At 43.9% G+C, this 19,732-nt stretch overlaps 1 protein-coding gene across 2 annotated transcripts in view; it reads right to left on the reverse strand.

Annotated features, from left to right (window-relative positions):
* Window positions 1–579: 579 nt before the first annotated feature.
* The window catches only part of CRHR1 (corticotropin releasing hormone receptor 1), a 95,997-nt gene continuing 76,844 nt past the window's right edge, over window positions 580–19,732 (reverse strand). The window contains exons 5-14 of one of the 2 annotated variants that reach the window (XM_072645937.1): window positions 17,286–17,392; window positions 13,564–13,684; window positions 12,633–12,786; window positions 11,885–11,945; window positions 7,032–7,104; window positions 6,466–6,551; window positions 6,047–6,182; window positions 4,249–4,290; window positions 3,645–3,746; window positions 580–3,233 (exon numbers count right to left, since the gene is read on the reverse strand). In XM_072645937.1, the coding sequence (XP_072502038.1) occupies window positions 3,204–3,233; window positions 3,645–3,746; window positions 4,249–4,290; window positions 6,047–6,182; window positions 6,466–6,551; window positions 7,032–7,104; window positions 11,885–11,945; window positions 12,633–12,786; window positions 13,564–13,684; window positions 17,286–17,392 (912 nt within the window). In that variant the 3' untranslated portion in view covers window positions 580–3,203. Of the gene's footprint in view, window positions 3,234–3,517; window positions 3,747–4,248; window positions 4,291–6,046; window positions 6,183–6,465; window positions 6,552–7,031; window positions 7,105–11,884; window positions 11,946–12,632; window positions 12,787–13,563; window positions 13,685–17,285; window positions 17,393–19,732 lie in introns of those variants that run through there. The other variant, XM_072645936.1, reaches the window with a different exon arrangement.

The raw sequence follows: 19,732 nt of genomic DNA on the forward strand, positions 1-19,732 counted from the left end.
TGGCCCCTAGCATTTGTAATGTATATTCCTTTAGGCTCTAGGTGTTTTTAATTGGCAGGGGTAGCTCTGGAGTATATTTTGAATTTGGGTTGTATATTTTTTCAAGTCCTTAGATAAACAATCATTCTACTTGCATGCTTATCTACATGATTCAGAATTGAGTATAGAATAATAGATATTATCACAGACATGGAGCTGGAATGGACCTTAAATGCCCCTTCCCTTTGGATGGCTCAAGAAATGAGCAGCCTTATATCACACAGGTAGTAATCATCAGAGATGGAATTTGAACTGTTCTACCCTTCTTTCTCTCCCCGTCTTCTTCTTCCTCCTCCTCTTCTCAGTCTTCTTCCTCCTGCCACTTCATTCATCAAGTCAAAATAATCTAAAAAAGCCAGGCTAACATGACCATCTGCAGTGTGCTTGTCTCTCTTCCATATTTATCCATAGCCACCCTCTTCTTCAAGCCAGACTGGATCTCATTGTTCAAGCCTTCCTTTACTTGAGAGTCAACTGAACACTTACCAGTACAATGTGAAAGTATATTGTTTTATAATAATAACAACATTGATAACAATATAAACAACAACAATAATAGCATTTTATAGTGCTTTAAAGTTTGAAAAATGCTTTACAAATATTATCTTCTTTAATTCTCACAACAACCCTGGGGGATAGGTGCTATTATTATCCCCATTTTTAAAGATGAGGAAATTGAGGCAAACAGAGGTTAAGTGACTTGCCCAGGGTCACACAGATAGTATATGTCTGAGGCAGGACTTTAACTTGGATCTCCAACTGCCTCCAGGTGTACTTATAATGCCTTGTACTCCTATTGATAACCAGGTTTGGATCCTTTGTGTAAAGGAAGGAGTAGGGCTAGATGACTCAGAAGGTCCCTCCTAGCTCTAGCTCCCATCAACCTTCCAGTGACAACTAACCATTTCCCAGGGACCCAGATCCACTGCCTAACCATCTTAACTTTTGTAAGTTGTCCCTTGTTCATGGGTTTTACCTAATAACAATGGGTTTTAAGATTTACAAATCATTTTGCATTCATGACCTCATTTGAGCCAACAATCCTATCTACCTAAATTTTTGTATACCAAAATGACTGGGATTTCTTAGAGGCCAGAGATTGTTTTTAGGTGTCTTTATTTCATTTACTGTACCCCACACCTCCAGCACCTTGGACAGGGCTGGGCTCAATAAATGCTTTTAAAGGACTCTGTTAGTCCAGTTGACTGTGGAGGAAAACCCCATTCAGAACCCGATATACAACTGCTTCCTTAGCCTATCTGCTGTGATGTCCTCTAACTCTACTAACTTTTCCTTTAAAATGTGAGCTCCTCAAGTGCAGGGACTATCGTGTTTTTAATTCATATCTCCAACACTTAACATAGTGTCATGCACACAGAAAGTGCTTAATAAGTGCACATTTTTTGACAAACTCCTTATTGATTGATTCCCATAGGATGAGGCTCCCAATCTACCATTAGTGCTCCAAGACCATTATCCTGGACCTTACGGCCCTGGAGGTAAGGGATTTCCCTGCTTTGGAATTCAAGCCTCCTTTTTCTGCCTGGTCAGGCAGAATAGATTTCTGAACAGTTTTCTTCCCATTCTCACATCCTCTTTCCACTCCACTTCCCTCCTGCCTTCTCCTTTGCCTGACTGCCTCCACTTCTCCCCTCCCCTTCCTTCAACAAAAACTCAATTTTCTAGATTTCTCAGTGCCTTCCTTTGGTGGAAGGCAAAGTTGAGAATTATTTTATTGCAGTGGCCATTTGAGACTCATTAGTCATTTCATGTTCCTCCTTTGTCAGCAGGGACCCATTATGCTGCTTCTCATTTTCTCCCATCATATTTCTGCAAAGCCCTCTGCCCCAGATTGAGTAAGAGATTCCCCATCACTATTATTCTTCCCATACACATGCTTCCCACGTGTTCCTCCTACTCCTCTGGCCTTTCTACATCTCTCCCCTGTAGTTACAGCAGTTAGACCTCATGGAGTGGGTGGGACAGGTTGAGGTTTCAATGTTCTTTCTCAGATGTGTCTTTCCTCCTCCAAATGTCCCTCACTGACCTCTTCAGTCTTCTTCCCTCCTCACATGGTTATATGTTAAAATTGTTTGTTTCCATATTTAAGGGGAATCCCAATTCTTAGCTTCTTCTATTTGGAACTCCCCCAACACACAATCCAAATCTTCTCTGACTCCAACCACCTTTTCCAGGCTGACTCCCCAATCCCTAATGGGGACAATTCAGGGCAACTCCTCTTTCTTTTCTAACCTATCTAGGCTTGCAGATTCCAAAGTTCTTTTCTGTATGCATGTACACACACACACACACACACACTTACCATACCCATAGGCATACTCTCTTTGATGGAGCCAGTGGAATTTAGGATATTTACTCTCCTCCTTCCACAGCCCCTATCCCTTTACTTTTCTCCTGCCCTCAGAAAATGCCAGCAGCATAAGATCTCTGTGTTGAACCCAGAACTACAATGAGTAATCTTGACATCCTAGCTAGTTCCCCACAATACATGCCCACAAAGCAACTTTAAAAGAGAGGTCTGTGTAGCAAAGGACCCAAGACCATGTATCAGGGAGTGAGTCATTTTGTTACTCTAAAGAAATGACCTCTACAGTAATAGATTTCGGGGGTAGCAGAAGCCTCAGGCAGAAAAATAGTCTGTCTCTCCTTCTCCATTTAGGGAAGGGTACCACTCACAAGGCACCTACCCCTCTTGTTACAGTGAACCAGAGAAAAGTGAAACCATGGGCAAGGAACAATAGCAAAGTCTTTTCTGGGAGGGGGGAAGAGTCTAGAATCCTGATGGGGTTGTTATGGTTTTCAGTGCCATTGTCTCTTCTTGCTGATGTCATAATGGGTTCTGATGATGTGGCCATGGTTCATGGTAGCATCATTGAACTTTCCAAGGATGCAGCTGTGACATCACCACAAACAGACATAATCATTGCCAGGAGTTCTGATGACAATATCAGTTTCCTTGTGTGTCCTTATGATGACATCACAATGGTTTTCATGAAGAAATTTACGAAGGTGCTCTGCTGCCAACTGGTGACATCTCTAAGGCTGATGATGGCCATCAACCAATCTTGTGGTTTCTAGTTGGATGGTTACATTGTGCTCCGAGGTGACAATATAGGTCACTAATTTTCATTGTCCATGTGCTTTTAATCTTCCACCCTGTCTCTGGGGTAGGCCTGTCCAAAGAGCAGACAAAGAGCACAGAAGAGCAAATTAGGTCTGAGACTCAGCAGGCCTCAGAGTCCCAGGGTCTGCTGGAAGAGTCTGCTTTCCCATCCATCTCTTACATACTCATCATCACGTTTCCCACCTCTGTCTGTGTCTCATGAGTCCAACATTTCCCATGCTCTTAGGGCTGCTTTGGGTAAGCAAGTGTTAGAGAGTATGCCAAAGTTTGAGGAGGGAACTGTTTTCCTGCACAGATTGGGAAGAGTCAGGGATGAGGGAGAGCATACTGAATGATGTGTTCCTCTCAATAATCAAAGTTAGATTCCAGGTTCTGTCCCTTTTGGGGTCCCCACCCTCCACCCCCATGTTCCCCATTCCATTCAGACAGCTGTTGACTGTTTGATGCTATGGAAACTAACTCGGGTTGGGGAGGTAGGGATGGACATGGCCCGAGCCACTCGAGCACGGATGGAATGCTTGTCTTGCCACCGATGCCATCTCTTTCGGACAGCTGAGCGGACCTGCAGACAAAGAATGGAGGGCATTACGACTGGAGTAGGAAGACAGTTACTTCATAAATCCTAGAGATAGCCCGGGCTGCCCACTGTCCCTTGGTCCCATCATTTCTCTATTTTCCAGATTGTAGAAAGTAAGACCTAGGTTCACTGATGAAACATCAAAGTCCTGACTTCCACCCCACTGAGTGGTCCTCCAGATTCTTAGAACGAGGGTGCAAAGGAATGGTTGAACAAAGTAGTCACCGGGCAAATATTGGTAAGGGGAAAGCAGGAATCCCCAAGACTTATATCCAAGACCTGCTGGAAGCAGGCCTCCAGCCACCTCATTCCTTCAAAAATAATTTTATCTACAGACATTAGAGGAGGGAGGGAAAAACACAAGGAGGCTATTATATATCATTTGTGGCCCTAACATCCCATCCTGTCACCCCACAACTAGTCAAGTAGAAAGCCCAATTCTCAATAACCTCAAAGTTTTCCTTTATTTTGGAGGTACACTCCTTACCTCACTGTTGAGGAAACAGTAGAAGACAGATACGAAGAAACCCTGGTAGGAGAAAGAATAAGGCCTATTATTCAGAGTAGGGAGCAGTATGGTAGTCTGCCCTCACTCAGAAAACTTTGCTTATTCCATCTCTCCAGTTTTGATCTTGGCCACCCAAACTCCCTCTCTGCTCTTTGCACATCCATCATCTTCCTCCTAAATTAGCTAGCATCCAACTCACTTCTGGAAGTCATCTCTGACTAACCATAGCCTCCACTATTGGCTCCCTTTGTCATTGATACTTGTCAGAGTTTCCTCTACTAGTCAGAAACTAGCTGTCACTTACCACCTCCAAACTGGCCCTCCAGAAGCCATCCCCCTATTCTCTGGGCAAACTACTGGCCTGGGGCTCAGCTGCATTGGTGGATGAATGAATGCAAACTCACCTAGCTCACTACAGCTGGCCCCATATCAGACCATGCTTCACATCCTACCTAGCCAACTACCTGGTCATCTTACCAACTATTCTGCTGTAGCATCAGTATACTCCCTCCTCTTTCTATTTAGTGTTCTAGGAACAGTGACTGCATTAGCACTACTATTGCTTCGGGAAAGGACATGTCAATTAACCACTCTGTGAACCCACTCACCATCCCTGTGGCTCACCAGACCAGAACACTCCCTCTCCTGGCCATCATTCACCTGCAGGTGTTGTTTCTCCCTATTAGATTACAAAATCCTTGTATTTCCAGGGTTTATCATAGTCTCTGGCACATAATGTTGCTGTTGAGTCATGTCCAACTCTTTTTGACCCCATTTTCTTGGCAAAGATACTGGAATGGTTTGCCATTTCCTTTCCCAGCTCATTTTACAGATGAAGAAACTGAGGCAAACTGGGTTAAAAGACTTGTCACACAGCTAGTAAGTGTATGAGACCAGATTGGAACTCAGGAAGATGAACCTTCTCAATGCCAAGCCTAGTGCTCTATCCACTGTACCATCTAGCTGCCTGGTTGGCATATAATAGGAAATGCTTAATAAATGCCTGTCATTCATTCATTTCACTTTGTCTATCCTTAATCATATGTCATAGCTGATCTTAGAAACCTAAAAACCCAATTCCCTTATTTTAGCCACAAGGAAACTGAGGCAGAGAGAGGTTAAGGACTTATCCAAAGTCACACAGTTAATGCCTGGGCTTACACTTCAACTCTGGTTTCGTATTTGAGAAAGATATTTGAAATTAGAAGACTCAAGTTCCAATGCCAGCTTACTGCCTGTGTGACCTTGGCCAAGGCACTTGGTTTTTAATCTTTTCATCTGCAAAAAAATGGAATTGGACTCACTGGCATCTAAAGGTCCCTTCCACCTCTGATCCTATAACCCTAGGATTACTAGTCCCCTGTTCCTCTCATTCCATACAGGACCATCTCTAGTCATGCTGAACTATATCTTACCATTTGATACAGATGGTTTCAGAGGAGAAAGTGAGGCTGGTAACTCTGCATAGCTCTGCCTCACTTAAATCCAATTCGCTTGCAAGTTTTGGCATCACCTTCCTAATTTCATGGTCTTTTTCAAGAATGAAGGACCAACAACAGCATTATTCCACAGCTGCATCATAAGCTCTTGGAAGGCAGGGACAGTACTCCCTCCTCTGGTACCATCCAAATGGTGGGAGTCATAATCATACTCAAACAATATGAAATTCTGTTAACAGATGGGCTGTCTGCTACACAAAAAGAAGAGCAGTCACCAACCCCCATGCTTTCTCTTCCCACCTCTGTCAAATGAGGAAGGCTGGGGAAGAGAGTGGTACCTGGAAGGACTCCAGGAAGGAGTTGAAGTAGATGAAGACAACTCGAGAGACCTCATCCTCCCCAGGATTTACAAAGAACAACATGTATGTGATACCCAGAAGAGGCAACAGCACAAGTGTGGCTTTCACAGCTTTCCTGAAGGGAGGAAAGAGAATGGGGAATAGGAAATCAGGGATTTGTGAATGGAAGCCTCATTTGCAGCCCATCAGAACCCTCCTACAAGGCCTGTTGGAGGTCATTGGAGACAATAACCAGTGGTGAGTTGGAGGTGAGGGAATCTTTACTTAGGAGATTTCAGAGCAGGTGGGAGGGGATCTTGGGATTTGTGGGGGAAGGAGCATCTCTAGATGGGAATCTTGGGAAGAGGAATTTCAGGTTTGATAGGATGAAACTTTGGAGTTACTAGGAAAGCAGTTACCTGTACTGAATGGTCTCTGATGTGGTTGAAGCCCGGAGCTTAGTCATGAGGATACGGACAATATTGAAGAGGAAGATGAAGTTGATCTGAAATAGACCAGAGTCAGTAGGGCTAAAGGTTGACCATGATTTCTCCTCCAAGGCTCCCTGCCCTCCCCTCAGGGTCTATTGGCATCTCTCAGGGTCCTACTGCCCAGGATTTGGTGCTTCAGAGAGATGACCAACCACCCCCTAAATGGGATGGAAGCATGTTGACCATCTTTGTTATGAGAGGAGGGTGATGATATCCTCATCACAGAAGAATCAGATTCCTGGTCTTAGATAGGTATTTGAAATCTGGGCATGAGGGGAGTGGAGTGCAGAAAGTAGATTGGGTTTCAGTGTATTATTGACTCCCCAAGCAGATTCAAACACCCTGGCTCATGTTCTACTCCCAGGCCTGCCTGATGCTTGTCCAACATGCACCCATATCACCAGAAGGCTTCCTTGAGGTTCCTAGTCTGCTGCCACTCCTGAGACAGCTGACTTGCTCATCCCAAACAAATTATACTCCTACTAAGTTCTTACCAGCAGGACCAAAATCATGGGACCCTGGTAGATGTAATCGGTGTACACTCCAGCCCTCTTTCCAAACCAGCACCTGGGATGCCAGAAGTCATGGTTAGATGGAGACAGATGATATCAGGGACCTCAACCTCTGACCTATATGAGACCTATGAACCTAGGGAGGAGGGCAATGGGCATAACTGACCTTGTCCCAGCTCTGTCAAAGGGATGAGCTTCTCAACCTCAGCTAAAGATCCTCAACTAAAGCCTCAGTTATCTCATCTGCAAAATGCCTATGACTACCAACCTTTCAGATTGCAGGGAGATTTTAACCTTTTTTGTGTCACAGATTCCTATGGTCGCCTATATGGTCTCCTCAGAATAATATTTTTAAATAATCAAAGGAAATGCCAAATTTCAGTTCAAGGGTCGTGAAAATAAAGATGTATTTTCTTCCCATTCACATTTACAGATATCCTGGAATCTATTCACGGACCCCAGGTTAGGAACCTCATTGAGAAAATCAGCTGCCTCTGATATCATTTATTCATTCCAGTGCAATCTAGATGTGGGAAAGAAGCAGGCATTTGGGGTAGATTTTGTTTCTATTCCAACTAATTGGGGTAGGATTAGTTTTTAGTCCTGAGTCTGGAAGAGGCCCAGGCAGTGGGGAGGTAGGGGGAGGGGGGAGAGGCAGTGTTACCAGGTAGGTATTCCTCAGACACTCAAGCTTGTGCTGTTCTGCCTTCCCCACCTACCCTATGCCCCACTTCCCACAGCTAAGCTGGGTTCCTTGCCTTTCTAGCTGGGATATAATGGAGCTTGCTCTCCCAGAAATGTGCAAGATGCAGAAATTAACTGGCTGCATCTGAGTCAGGCAGGAGTCACCCTGATAAATATGGAACATATTCAGATTCCTTGTCTTTCCCAATACAGCTGAGGTGTCTCCATTTCCCAGGCAGGCTGCTTCTTCAGAGGGGGGAGTTGGGATGGAAAGGAATGAGGGGGAGAGGCTGATGGGTGAGATAACAGGAAGCCTGGGCCATAGTTACCAATCCAGAGCCTGTGCTTGTGGGCTCACATATCCCTACAAATGCACACAGGGATGTGAGTTGTAAGCACACACACGCACGCATGCACGCATGTACACACACATGCACACACACACGTGTGCTTATACAGAGATATCACACAGACACCAGTCTTACTCTAACAATAAAACCATGTCTACTTTAAAATAGATTTTGCTATTTAGTCTACTGTGTATACAGAAAGCATAAGAAAATAAGTGACTCATATAGTCTTGACCTGTGAACATAGACATATCCACACGCATATGCCTACCCATGCATATGCACACAGGCACACATACACACAAACAATACACATACACATAAAATGATATGCACATATCAAACCTACTTCTAAAAAAGAGAGGAAGGTAGAGGTCCTGGACTTGAGAGGACTGGTGAAAATAATAATATCTGAATTTAGAGCATTTTGCACTTTTCATCTCATTTCATCTTTACAATATCTCTGCATGGTACATCTGGCAAGCATTATTAGCCCCATTTCACAGGTGAGGAAATCAAGTCTCAGGTTCAGTGACTTGCTTGTGGTCACACAACTAATAAGTGTTAGAGGCAGGATCTGAATTCAGGTCATATTTAACTCTAAGGTCAGTACAACCAATGCTGTCTCTGTAGAGGGCTATACTGCATTACCAATTTAAGTAAATGACTAGCTGGGTAATCAGCTGATATCTCTAGACCTCTCTATCCTAATTTATGATGTGAAATTACTAAGATGGGGCCACCATGGAATAGTGGGAAGAAGACATGAATTTAGGCGATTGCCTAGCTCTAGCACATGTCAGCTCTGTGACTTTGGGAATCACGACCTCCTTAAGCAATAGAATCCTCAGATGGAAATGGTATTACCTTTAGGATCCCTTCATGGGTTGTTATGAAGAATGTGTTTTGTAAAACCTTAGAGCACATGATTAATGGGAATTATTTTTAAGCTGAAATTTTCAAAGGACAGGTGGGACACACAACTTAATTCTCAGTATCAAAGTCACCACCCTCCTCCCAGTTAATCTTGTCCATCTTTTGGCCTCCATAGACAGTCTCATAGCCCATCTGGACAGTCAGCTTCTTTTATATAGGAAAACTTGCCCAAAGGGTTCTGAGGTAGTTTACTAACTCATTCATTAAAATCTAAATCAGTTAGACCTCAACTCTTTTTCTTTTTAGTTTTCAACATTCACAAGATTTTGAGTTTTAAATTTTCTCCCCTTCCCTCCTCCCCAAGATGGAAGATGGCATGCAATCTCACTTAGGCCACACATGTACAATCATGTTAAACATGGTTCCATATTAGTTATGTTGTAAAGAAGAATTAGAACCAAAGGGTAAAACCACAAGAAAGAAAAACCCAAACAAGGAAAAATATATGCTTCCATCAGCATTCAGATTCCATCACTCTTTCTCTGGATGTGGATGGCATTTTCCATCATGAGTTTGGGAATTGTCTTAGATTCTTGCATTGCTGAGAAGAACTAAGTCTATTAAAGTTATTAAACCTTTATTCTTGACCCCAATTAGTATCTGTGCTCCTTCCTTCTTCCTTTCTCTAGGGAGCTGAAGCAGAGTGAGGTCTTCCTTATAACAGAACCATGAAATGTCAGCTCTGAAAGGTACCTTAGAGGCCACTTAGTCTAACCACCTCATTTTATGGAGGTGGAAACTGAATCCCAGTTAGGGGAAGTGATTTGTTCAGGGTCATGCAGCCAGTGGGCGGAAAGATGGTCATTAGAATTTATGTCTCTTTACTCTTAGCTCAGTGATCTTCTTATTCACTGCAGTTGCCTTAGAAGTTAGAGCTTTGCTACCTGAAGTGGACTCTTCTTGAGCTCATAAAGGTGATTGGGCCCATACTTTAAATGGGAAATCTGAAGTTTGGAGTAGAGGAACTGAGAATGAGGTTGATGACTTTGTGCAGCCCTGCCTCACTTATATCCAGTTCAAGAGCAAGTCAAGGTATCACCTTCGATGTCACTGACCCTCTGAGAATGAGAGAGCAAGGAAATAGTCTTGTGAAGGCAGGTCGATAGTTGGGTTTAAGGGGTTAGCAGGTGGTATCATGGGGTTGGGAGTACTGGAAAAAGGTATCTGTACACATCCATGGAAACACGTCTTTCCTAGGCTCAAGGCAGAGCCCTGAGAACCCGGAGATCCTGATTCTCAGTACTGAGAGTTAGTCCCATGTCAGTCAGCACACTTCAATTGTGTTCTGTTAATCTGGAACAAAGTGGAATCACTTCCGTCTCAGGATAATAGGTAATAATAGATGTGACTGGAAAGTCATAGAGTCTAACCTCCTCATTTTACATATGGGGAAACTAAGGCACAGAATTAAGGGATTTCCCCAAGGCCATACAAGGCCTTTCCCTTAAATCCACTTAGTTGCCAAATACTGTTAGTTTTATTATCCTAATCTCTCTTGCATCTCATCCTTGCCTCTCTACTCCCATTAAAATATTTCTAGTTGAGACTCATCTCACTTTGCCTAGGTTACTGTCACAGTCTCCTAACTGGATCTTCTTGCCTCTCAACTCTCTCTTTTCCAGTCACAGAACAATAGAAGGGGGCCTCAAAGACTGCTTATTTATTCCAGTCTTCAATAGAAAGGGGGGATCCTGTTTGCGAAAGGGGTCATCCGGCTATTGCTTGGGGGTACTTTAATGAGGGGAATCTCACCATCAAATGGGATAGCCCATTAGCTTTGGGGCAGCTGTGATTGTCAGGAAGTTTTTCCTTACGTCAAGCCTAAACCAGTCCCTCTCCACCTTTCTCCCATCACTTCAAGTGATCACTACTGGAACCAATATATCTCACACCTTTTCCTCATGATATCCCTTTAAATGTCTGAGAACATCTAAACTGTCTCATACTAAATCTTCCCTTCTTTCCCCCAGTCTAAACATCTCCAGTTCCATCAACTATCCTGTAAGTCAAGGTTCTTGGGGTGTGTGTGTGTGCGTGTGTGTGTGTGTGTGTGTGTGTGTGTGTGTGTGTGTGTGTGAGAGAGAGAGAGAGAGAGAGAGAGAGAGAGAGAGAGAGAGAGAGAGAGAGAGAGAGAGAGAGAGAGAGAGAGAGAGAGAGATGGACCCCTTTTGGCAGTCTGGTGAATCCTATATCCCTACTCAGGTTTTTTTAAGTACATAAAATCACATACATAGATTTACGTAGGAAAATAATTAGACTGAAACACAGATATAAAATATTTTTAAAAGCAAGTTCACAGACCCTAGGTTGAGTCCATGCTCAAATGGCTTGCTTCTTACCATCTGACTTGCCCTCTTTCTGTTGAATTTGTCAATTTCCTTCCTAAAAGGTGGCTTCCTCAAATGAACTCAATATTCTAGACGTGGTCTGACCAGAGCAGAGTACAGCATGACAGTATCTGGACATTAAGTTTCTCAGAATGCCTGAAAATCTGGTCCAACCCCATTCCCCATCACATACACATTTTACAGATGACACAACTGAAACCTAGCAAAGGGAAGTGATTTGTGCAAGAGAATCCAGCTTATTAGATGGGTAGGGGATGAGGAAACTAGAACTCAGGTATCTTGACTTTTAGGCCAGAGTTTCTTCTTCACACTTTAGTTCAGAAATCTGATCACTTTTCCTTCAGTCAGACTCAAGTAAAACATGCTTCCCCACCCATACCTTTTTTGTTGGCATGTGGAAGAAAAAGTGATCTCTGCTCACCGTAGTTTAGTGTCTTCCTAAAAACTACACCTCTGCTATAGACCATGAATGATAAATGGGAGATAGAAAAGAAAGCTAAAGATGGCATCTACTTACTTCTCATTGTCGTAGTACAGTTTTCCGATGGCCCAGGCCACAATGATGGGGAAAGGCACACCTATAGAGGAGACAGGGTCAATACCAAGGTAGGATCTAGCCTTTCTGTCTTACAGTTACCCCTTTTAAGACATCTAGCTAAGAATCACCCATCTTGATTCTAAGAATCTTAGAATCATTAGTTGTGTGTCTGGAGATTTGATGAAATCCACGCAATCTAGTCCTTTGTCTATAAACAGGATCAGACTATCCAGGCATATCATGGTTCCTGCACAGCATACACCAGGCCCTAAGTTAATTTGATGAATTGGTTTGGATGCCAGGTCACAGGGCAGGGTGTCTAGGGATTGAGTTGACTGCTTGCTGTCAGCTCCATCAAATGAACTAAGTGTCCCACTGTATCCCACCTTGACACATGCCCCACATCTCTCTGATGTGTCCCCATCTAGGTAACACTCTTCTTCCCCAGTTACTGTTCCTTGGGGTTCCCCAAATGGGCCTTCTTTCTACCTGGCGAAGAGGAATGGGAAGTCTTGGTACAGAGGGAGCCACATGAAGATGAGAAGAGTCAACTCTAGGGACAAACTCCAGGGGGCAGCATCTCTCCTCTGCATTCTCCTCCACCCATCTCATCCATGGGGATGAGTGTGTATGGATATGCATGGTGGTGGGAAGGGAGTTGGGATGGGAGTTGGTGGGTGCCATACTGAGGGGCCAGTAAGACACAACTCTCGACTACCACACTCACACCAGCCGATACAGATGAACATCCACTTTCGGAGTTTGTCAGTAGAGTAGGTGAGCACAATGGCTGTGTGTAGGTAGCAGCCCTCTCCAAACATCCAGAAGAAGTTGGTAACGTGAAAATAATTGTAGGCAGCGGTCACCAGCCGGCACCAGCCCTACATAGCAGAGAAGACACAGGGAATTAGGCAGCCAGAGGTCGAAGGGGAGAGTTAGAAGCAGCTTTTATCAGTACCCAGTCTTTAATTCTGCCAGTGTCTACTGGTCTTAGCTTCCTAAATAATTATTTATAGGAAAATTGGTGATAGCAGGGACATGAGAAACTGGGTCTTTGCCCTTCTCTATCTCCACCACTGACTTCTCTGTACCAGAGCCAGCAGGTCCCTTGGAAGGAAGGGCAAACAGCAGCCTTGGTTCCCAGGGGGCATTTAGAGGGAGAGGGGATGGGATCTATTCCCCATCACCAGGGATAAGGGAGTTGATAACAAAACCTCTGCTCTTCCATTGAGTAAGACTTGGGGAGTACTCATAAGCTCCCCCAAACCTCTCTTCTGGATTCAGTCCCCCTACATGGCCTTAACTCCAGAACAGGAATAGGGAAAGGGGAAAGGAGGAACATTCTGGGACCGGTTCAGCCAAGGCTTGGACCTGATTTGTGACCACTTGTCAGGGCTGCTTCTGGAGGGATTCCTACTAGGAGGAAGATTGCACCTAGATGACCTCTGAAATATCTTCTGACTAAGTTTCTATGGCTGCCTGCAAATGAAAAGACTTCTGTTTTTGTAGGTCGAATATTAGCCCCATTTTATTGCCCCTGGAGGATATCTACTTTTGTCTCCTGCTTCTACTCCTGTCCCTTCTAATCCCCCTCTCTCACATCAGAGCAGGGCCCGATCTCCCAGGCCCAGACTATGTCCTGGCCAGAATGTACATACCACATTACTCTGGTGCACCTCAGGGCTCATGGTGAGCTGCACGACAAACCAGGTAGCATTGCGTAAGATGAAGGCAGAGATGAGGTTCCAGTGAATGATGTTCCGAAGGCACCGGATGCTCCTTTGTTTGGATAGAGAGGGATAAGGGGAGATAGAAAGCAAGATAGGAAGGTGGATGAAGAGGGGAAAATGTATACCAATCAGCCAGAGAAGGCAGTGAACACCTCTCTGACCTGATCAACCCTAGTCCCTTCCCAGCTCAGTCCCTCAACCCTCCCAATCATGGGGCAGGCATTGCCTTTTTTTTTTGTCTTCATGTCCCCAGGACAGTGCCTTATACATAGTAGGTGCTAAATACTTGTTGGAGACTAGATAGAGCAGGGAGACACTTTTCCCCTTTCGTCTTTCCTCTAGTAACCTCACCCCCTTCACCAAATCTGTCTCCTGTTATCCTAGTGGCTCTCCCTGGTGGTGGAGACTGGGTGGGGCAAAGTTGTGAGTACGCTTTTCAGATGACCATCACCTAAATAGAGGAGGCAGAACTGGGATATCAATTGCCAACGGGAGGGCCCATAGAAAGGCCAGATGTACTGGTGAGACTGGGTACTTGGACTCCTGTTACTTTACATGGCCCACTAGAATACCTTGGAATAAGCCAGGGTTTCCATAAACAAATGATTCTACAAAGCAGAATTCAATCTCTTTCTGCTCTGATCTCTTATAGCATCCATTGCTAGTATTTCTCAGAACTGCAGAATGGTTGAGTAGAATGGGATGATAGAGGTCACTTTCCTTATTTGGCATATAAGGAAACAGAGGACCAAGCAAAGTGAAATGACTTTTGCCCAGTGTCCACTGGCACAGCTGATGGCAGGAAGACTTGAACCCAGGTCTATCTGACTCTCAAGTCCAGTACAATTTCCACCCCTCCACAAGACCTCTCAGAGTCTATACTTGTCTAAGTTTTATCTCCCCAGCTAGATAGTAAACAGCTGAATGGCAGAGATCATGTCTCATAAATCTCTTCTTCTTCCAATAGTACCCCAAAACAGCAATGAGTACTCAGTAGTATATGATCAAGAAATACTTGCTGAATTGAAAAAAAAATCAGCTGACTGGAAAAAACCAAATATCTCTGATAAGGGTTTGATATTCAAAATAGATAACTAACACAAATTTTGTTGTTCAGTCATGTTCAAATCCGTGACCCTATGTGGGGTTTTCTTGGCAAAGATATTGGAGTGGTTTGGCATTTTTCTACTCCAGCTCATTTTACAGATGGGGAAACTGAGACAAATAGGGCTAAGTGACTTGTCCAGGGTCACACAGCTAGTAAGTGTCTGAGGCCAGATTTGAACTCAGGGAGATGAGTCTTCCTGACTCCAGGCCCAGTGCTCTATCCACTGAGCAACCACCTAGTTCAGGGGTTCTTAATTATTTTTCATATCATGGACTCCCTTGACAATCTGCTGAAGCCAATGAACCCCTTCTCAGAAGAATGTTTTAAAATGCATCAAATAAAATACATAGTATTACAAAGAAAACAAACTGTATTGAAATAAAGACGTATTATTTTTTTTCCATCTTAGTTCTTGGGCCCCCACTTAAGAACTTCTGATCTAGTCCAATACCTTCATTTTACTGAAATGAAAACTGAGGCCCAGAGACGGGGAATTAATTTTGCCCAGCGTCACATAGGTAGCAAGACAATGAACCCTGTCGTCTCAGGTGCATGGGTAAGATTAGAGCAAATCATTTCCCTCTTTCAATCTTGGTTCCCTTCTCTAAAACAGTGGTGTCAAACTCTAATAGAAACCCAGACCACTAATCTGTATATATACAGATTCCTGTGGGCTATATAGTGACTACATTTTATTGAATTTTTAATTATTTTGTTAACTATTTCCCAATTACACTTTTATCTGGTTTGTGTTGCACTCAGGAGTGTTTCAGGATGCATGTGACCCTAAGGTCATGAGTTTGACACCTCTACTTTAGAATGTGAAAGACTAGGATTATAAACTCTTCCATTTCTGGCATATTGGGATTTTGGGAACTGGAGAATAGCCAATATTCATTCTGTATCAGAGGAGGAGGAGCAGATGTAGGAGTTGGGACTGGGGAGGAAGCAATTCTCTGGGGAGGGACCCACCAGGGCTATAACTAAGACAGGATAAAGAACACAAAAGACAAGTTTCTTTGATCAGTGCCTATTCCCAGTCCCCAATCCAGGCCCTGTAGCTGTGGTCCTTAGCTTCTCAAATGAGATGTTGATGTAAGGAAGTTGGCAATGCCAGACATGAGGGAACCTGGCTTTCCTGTCCCCCTCCACCATTGACTTTTCTGCACCAGAGCTGGCTAGTTCCTTGGAACTAAGAGAGAACAGCCCCCAAATTGCTCCCCACCATTGACTCTTCTGTGCCAGAGCCGGCTGGTTCCTTAGGATAAAGGGCAAATAATAGCTCTTGGTTTCTAGGGTCATGGGGAGGCAGGAGGCTTCGTTCCTCCTCACCAGGAGCATCTGCCTTAGCTCTGAGTGACAGTTCTCACATCCTTTTTCATCCCATTCCATCGCAATGTGGTACTGACTGGGGCTTGGCACAGAAGTGTCTGGCACTGAGGCCTCCATCCCTGCCAACAGGCGTGCTGCTGCCACACACACGTCTGAGGGGGACTGTTGCCAGTCTGCTGAAGGCCCTGCTAGCAGTCGGCTCCTAGCTAGGGGGTTCTCACTCTGACCCACCAACCTGGCCCTGGTTGTATAGATGAGGGGGCAAAGCAGATGGAAGGCTCTCTGGGGTGGCTGAGAGTGAAGCAGAGCCATCTCACCCCTTGGGAGTAGTGCATTAGTGCCTCATTCACTACTGCCCCCGTATCATTCCTCCTGCCCCATTCCATGAGGGCAGCTGAACAGTTAAAAACAGAAGCAAAGAGTTGGGAAAGAGAAGAGATTTAGCAGAATGAGGCAGTTAGGTGGCAAAGTAAATAGAATGCTAGATTTAAGAGTCAAGAAGTCCTGAGTTCAAATCCTGCCTTAGATACTTACAAACTATGTGACCATGGGCAAAAACTCTTAGCCTTCATTTCCCCATTTGTCAAATAGGGATAATAATCAAGTCTACCTTATGGGATTGTTGTGAAGGTCAAATAAGATAATATATGTAAAACACTTGGTAAACCTTAAATCACCACATATGTATTAGTTATTATTATTGTTGCTGCTAACAATAATAGTAATAGCTAGTAATTACAAAGTGTCTGTTGTTATCATCTATACAGCATCTATTATTATTATTAGAAAAAAATCTAAAGTTAAAATACAGATAATCAACCCATTTCTTCCCACCCACTTCTACCTTGCCAAGGTGAAGGAGGTTGGTCACATCCCCCACCCCTACTTCATTTAGACTGCTTTGGGGGGATATGCTTCTCCCTTTAAGATCTGATACGTTTTCTAACCTACTTGTGCCTAGATATGTTGAGAGGAGCATAGTGGGAGGATAGAATCAGAGCATGTTAGTTCCAGCCAGGACCAGGAAGCACTCAATTTCAAGTCAGGAAGACATGGGTTTGAATGCTTCCTCTGACTTCCTCGTCATAGGACTTGGGGCATGTCATTTAAGGTCTCTGTGCTGAATTCTCACTGGTAAAAGGAAGGTGCTGACTTTGGTGGTCTCCAAAGTCCCCAATAAATCCCATTCATGGTTCGAGTATCTTCTTACCTTAGCTGCATGAAGAGGACAAAGGCCATGAGGAGAGCTCCAAGGGAGATACAGTGGCCCAGGTAGTTGATGATGACAGCAATATGGTAGTGCAGTTTGCTTTTTCTCTATATAAGGGAAAAGAGAGGAAATGAGGAAGAAGTAGAAAAGAGGAAAAGTGTCCCCAGTCCTTTACCACTTAATCTACCTTGTGATGGAAAATGCTATCCACATGAGATAGTCAATGGATTCTGAATGCGGATTGAAGCTTACTGTTTTCACTTTCTATATCTTTCCATGACTTTTTCCTTTTGGTCTGTTTTTTTCTTGCATAACATGACTAATATGGAAATTGGTTTTACCTAACTGCTCATCTATAATCTATATCAAATTGCTTACCATCTTAGGGAAGAGGGAGGGGAAGGAGGAATGGAAGGAGAAAATTTGGAACTCAAAAAAAGTTTTTAAGTGAATGTTAAAAATTGTCTTTAGGGGCAGTTAGACACAGTGGATAGAGCACCAGCCCTGGAGTCAGGAGAACTTGAGTTCAGCCTCAGACACTTAATAGTGTGTGATCATGGGCAAGTCACTTAACCCTGCTTGCCTCACCTTCCTCACCTATAAAATGAGTTAGAGAAGGAAATGGCAAACTACTCCAGTATCTTTGTCAAGAAAACCCCCAATAGGGTCATGAAGAGTCAGACATGACTAAAAAAGACTGAACTACAATGACCTTATGACTCCCCAACTTTGAGCAGTCACCTTGAAGACATAATGTGGGTCTAACTGGCCAGTCAGCTTATGATATAGTCAAGAGGGAAACAGGAAGACAGGGAAAAGATGTTTCAATATTTTTAATTCCTATTATTGAGAAAACAGCTCAGCTTAACCTCTGGTAGCAGGTGCTAACCCCTATGAGTCCAGAAAGCCCTGCGCACTCCTCAGGCTGAGGATCCCGGGAAATATCTCCAGGATGACATTCTAAAGAAGACTGCAAAGTAAACTCCCAGAACCCAGAGAATTAGTATTGTGGGCAACTGACTGAACTGGGACTGAGTGGGGTGTGTGTGAATGGTGGTAGGAGGAAGAATGGGGAGATATAATTGCTTAATGTCAATGGAAACGTTCTCGACCCACAAAGTAATAGAGGCTGAGCCTGGGAGCATCCGGAAGATACATATCACAGTCTGTCTGGACCTGATTCTTAATTTCGTTTTATTAAATTTTCCAGAAGCCCACATCAAAAATGCACTGGATAATAGCATCTGTGCTGCCATAGCCCACACATGGCCCATCTTTGTCCATCAGGGTCCAATCCTGGCACATAAACATTGCTGCACACAAAATGCTCGCCTTCCTGATGCCCCCTCCCTCCACTCTGCTCTGACCTAACCCTGTCATCTTTCATCCTTCCTTCAGCCCCCAGTTATTCCCAAAGGGCTGTAGGTCAGCCCTGGAGTGGAGAGAATAGACTGGGGTGGTATGGTGCCCAGATAAACAGCAGAAAATCTCCTCTGGTGGAAAGGCAGTGGAGTGGAGAGAGCAAATGGGTTTGGAACTAGAGGAGTTGGGTTTGAATTCTGGCTTTGTAGTTCTCCATTAGTCCTTTAATGAACATACATTGAATAAATGACTGTTCTAAGCATGCTGCTGAGTGATGGTGACACAGAGACAAAAATGAAGTCGTCCCTGCTCTCAAGAACCTACAAAATGAACACACATTGTGTGTGTGTGTGTGTGTGTGTGTGTGTATCAGAATAAATATAACAGAATAAACACAAAATAAGCATAAGGTTGTTAAGTGAGGAAGGTACTAGTGATTGGAGGATATCAGGAAGGAAGGAAATAAACACTTATTAAGTGCCTCCTATGTGCTGGACACTGTGTTAAGCACTTAAAAAATACTATCTCATTTGATCCTTACAACAATCCTGGGAGATGGGTGCTATTATTATCCCCATTTTATGGTTGAGAAGACTGAAGCAGACTGTGGTTAAGTGACTTGCCCAGGATTGTCTGGCTACTAAGTATCTGAGGCTGGATTTGAACTGGATGGTCTTCCTGATTCCAGGTCCAGCACTGTATCCAAGGTGACATCTGGCTGCCTCTAGGAAGGGCTTCATGTAGAAGGTGGTACTTGAGTCTTGAAAGAAATAAGGTATTTTAAGAAATGGAAACGAGGAGGGATTGCATTTTAGGTATGGGGATGGCCAGTGCAAAGAGAGGAGAAGCCATGTGTAAGGAATAGCAAAAAGTTCATTCAGCTGGACCAAAGAGGAGTAAGGTGTAATGAGATTGAAGTGGTAGGTTAGGGGCTAGGTTGTGAAGGGCTTAGGGTTAAATTTTATCCTAGAAGCAAAGGGGATGCCTTCAACTAAGGCTTGCAGCAGCTAGGTGGTGCCATAGTACATAGAGTGCCTCACCTGGAGTCAGAAAGACTCCTTTTCCTGAGTTCAAATCCAGCCTCA

The sequence above is a fragment of the Notamacropus eugenii genome, chromosome 2 (assembly GCF_028372415.1).
Source record: "Notamacropus eugenii isolate mMacEug1 chromosome 2, mMacEug1.pri_v2, whole genome shotgun sequence".
In the NCBI taxonomy this organism is placed as follows: Eukaryota; Metazoa; Chordata; class Mammalia; order Diprotodontia; family Macropodidae; genus Notamacropus; species Notamacropus eugenii.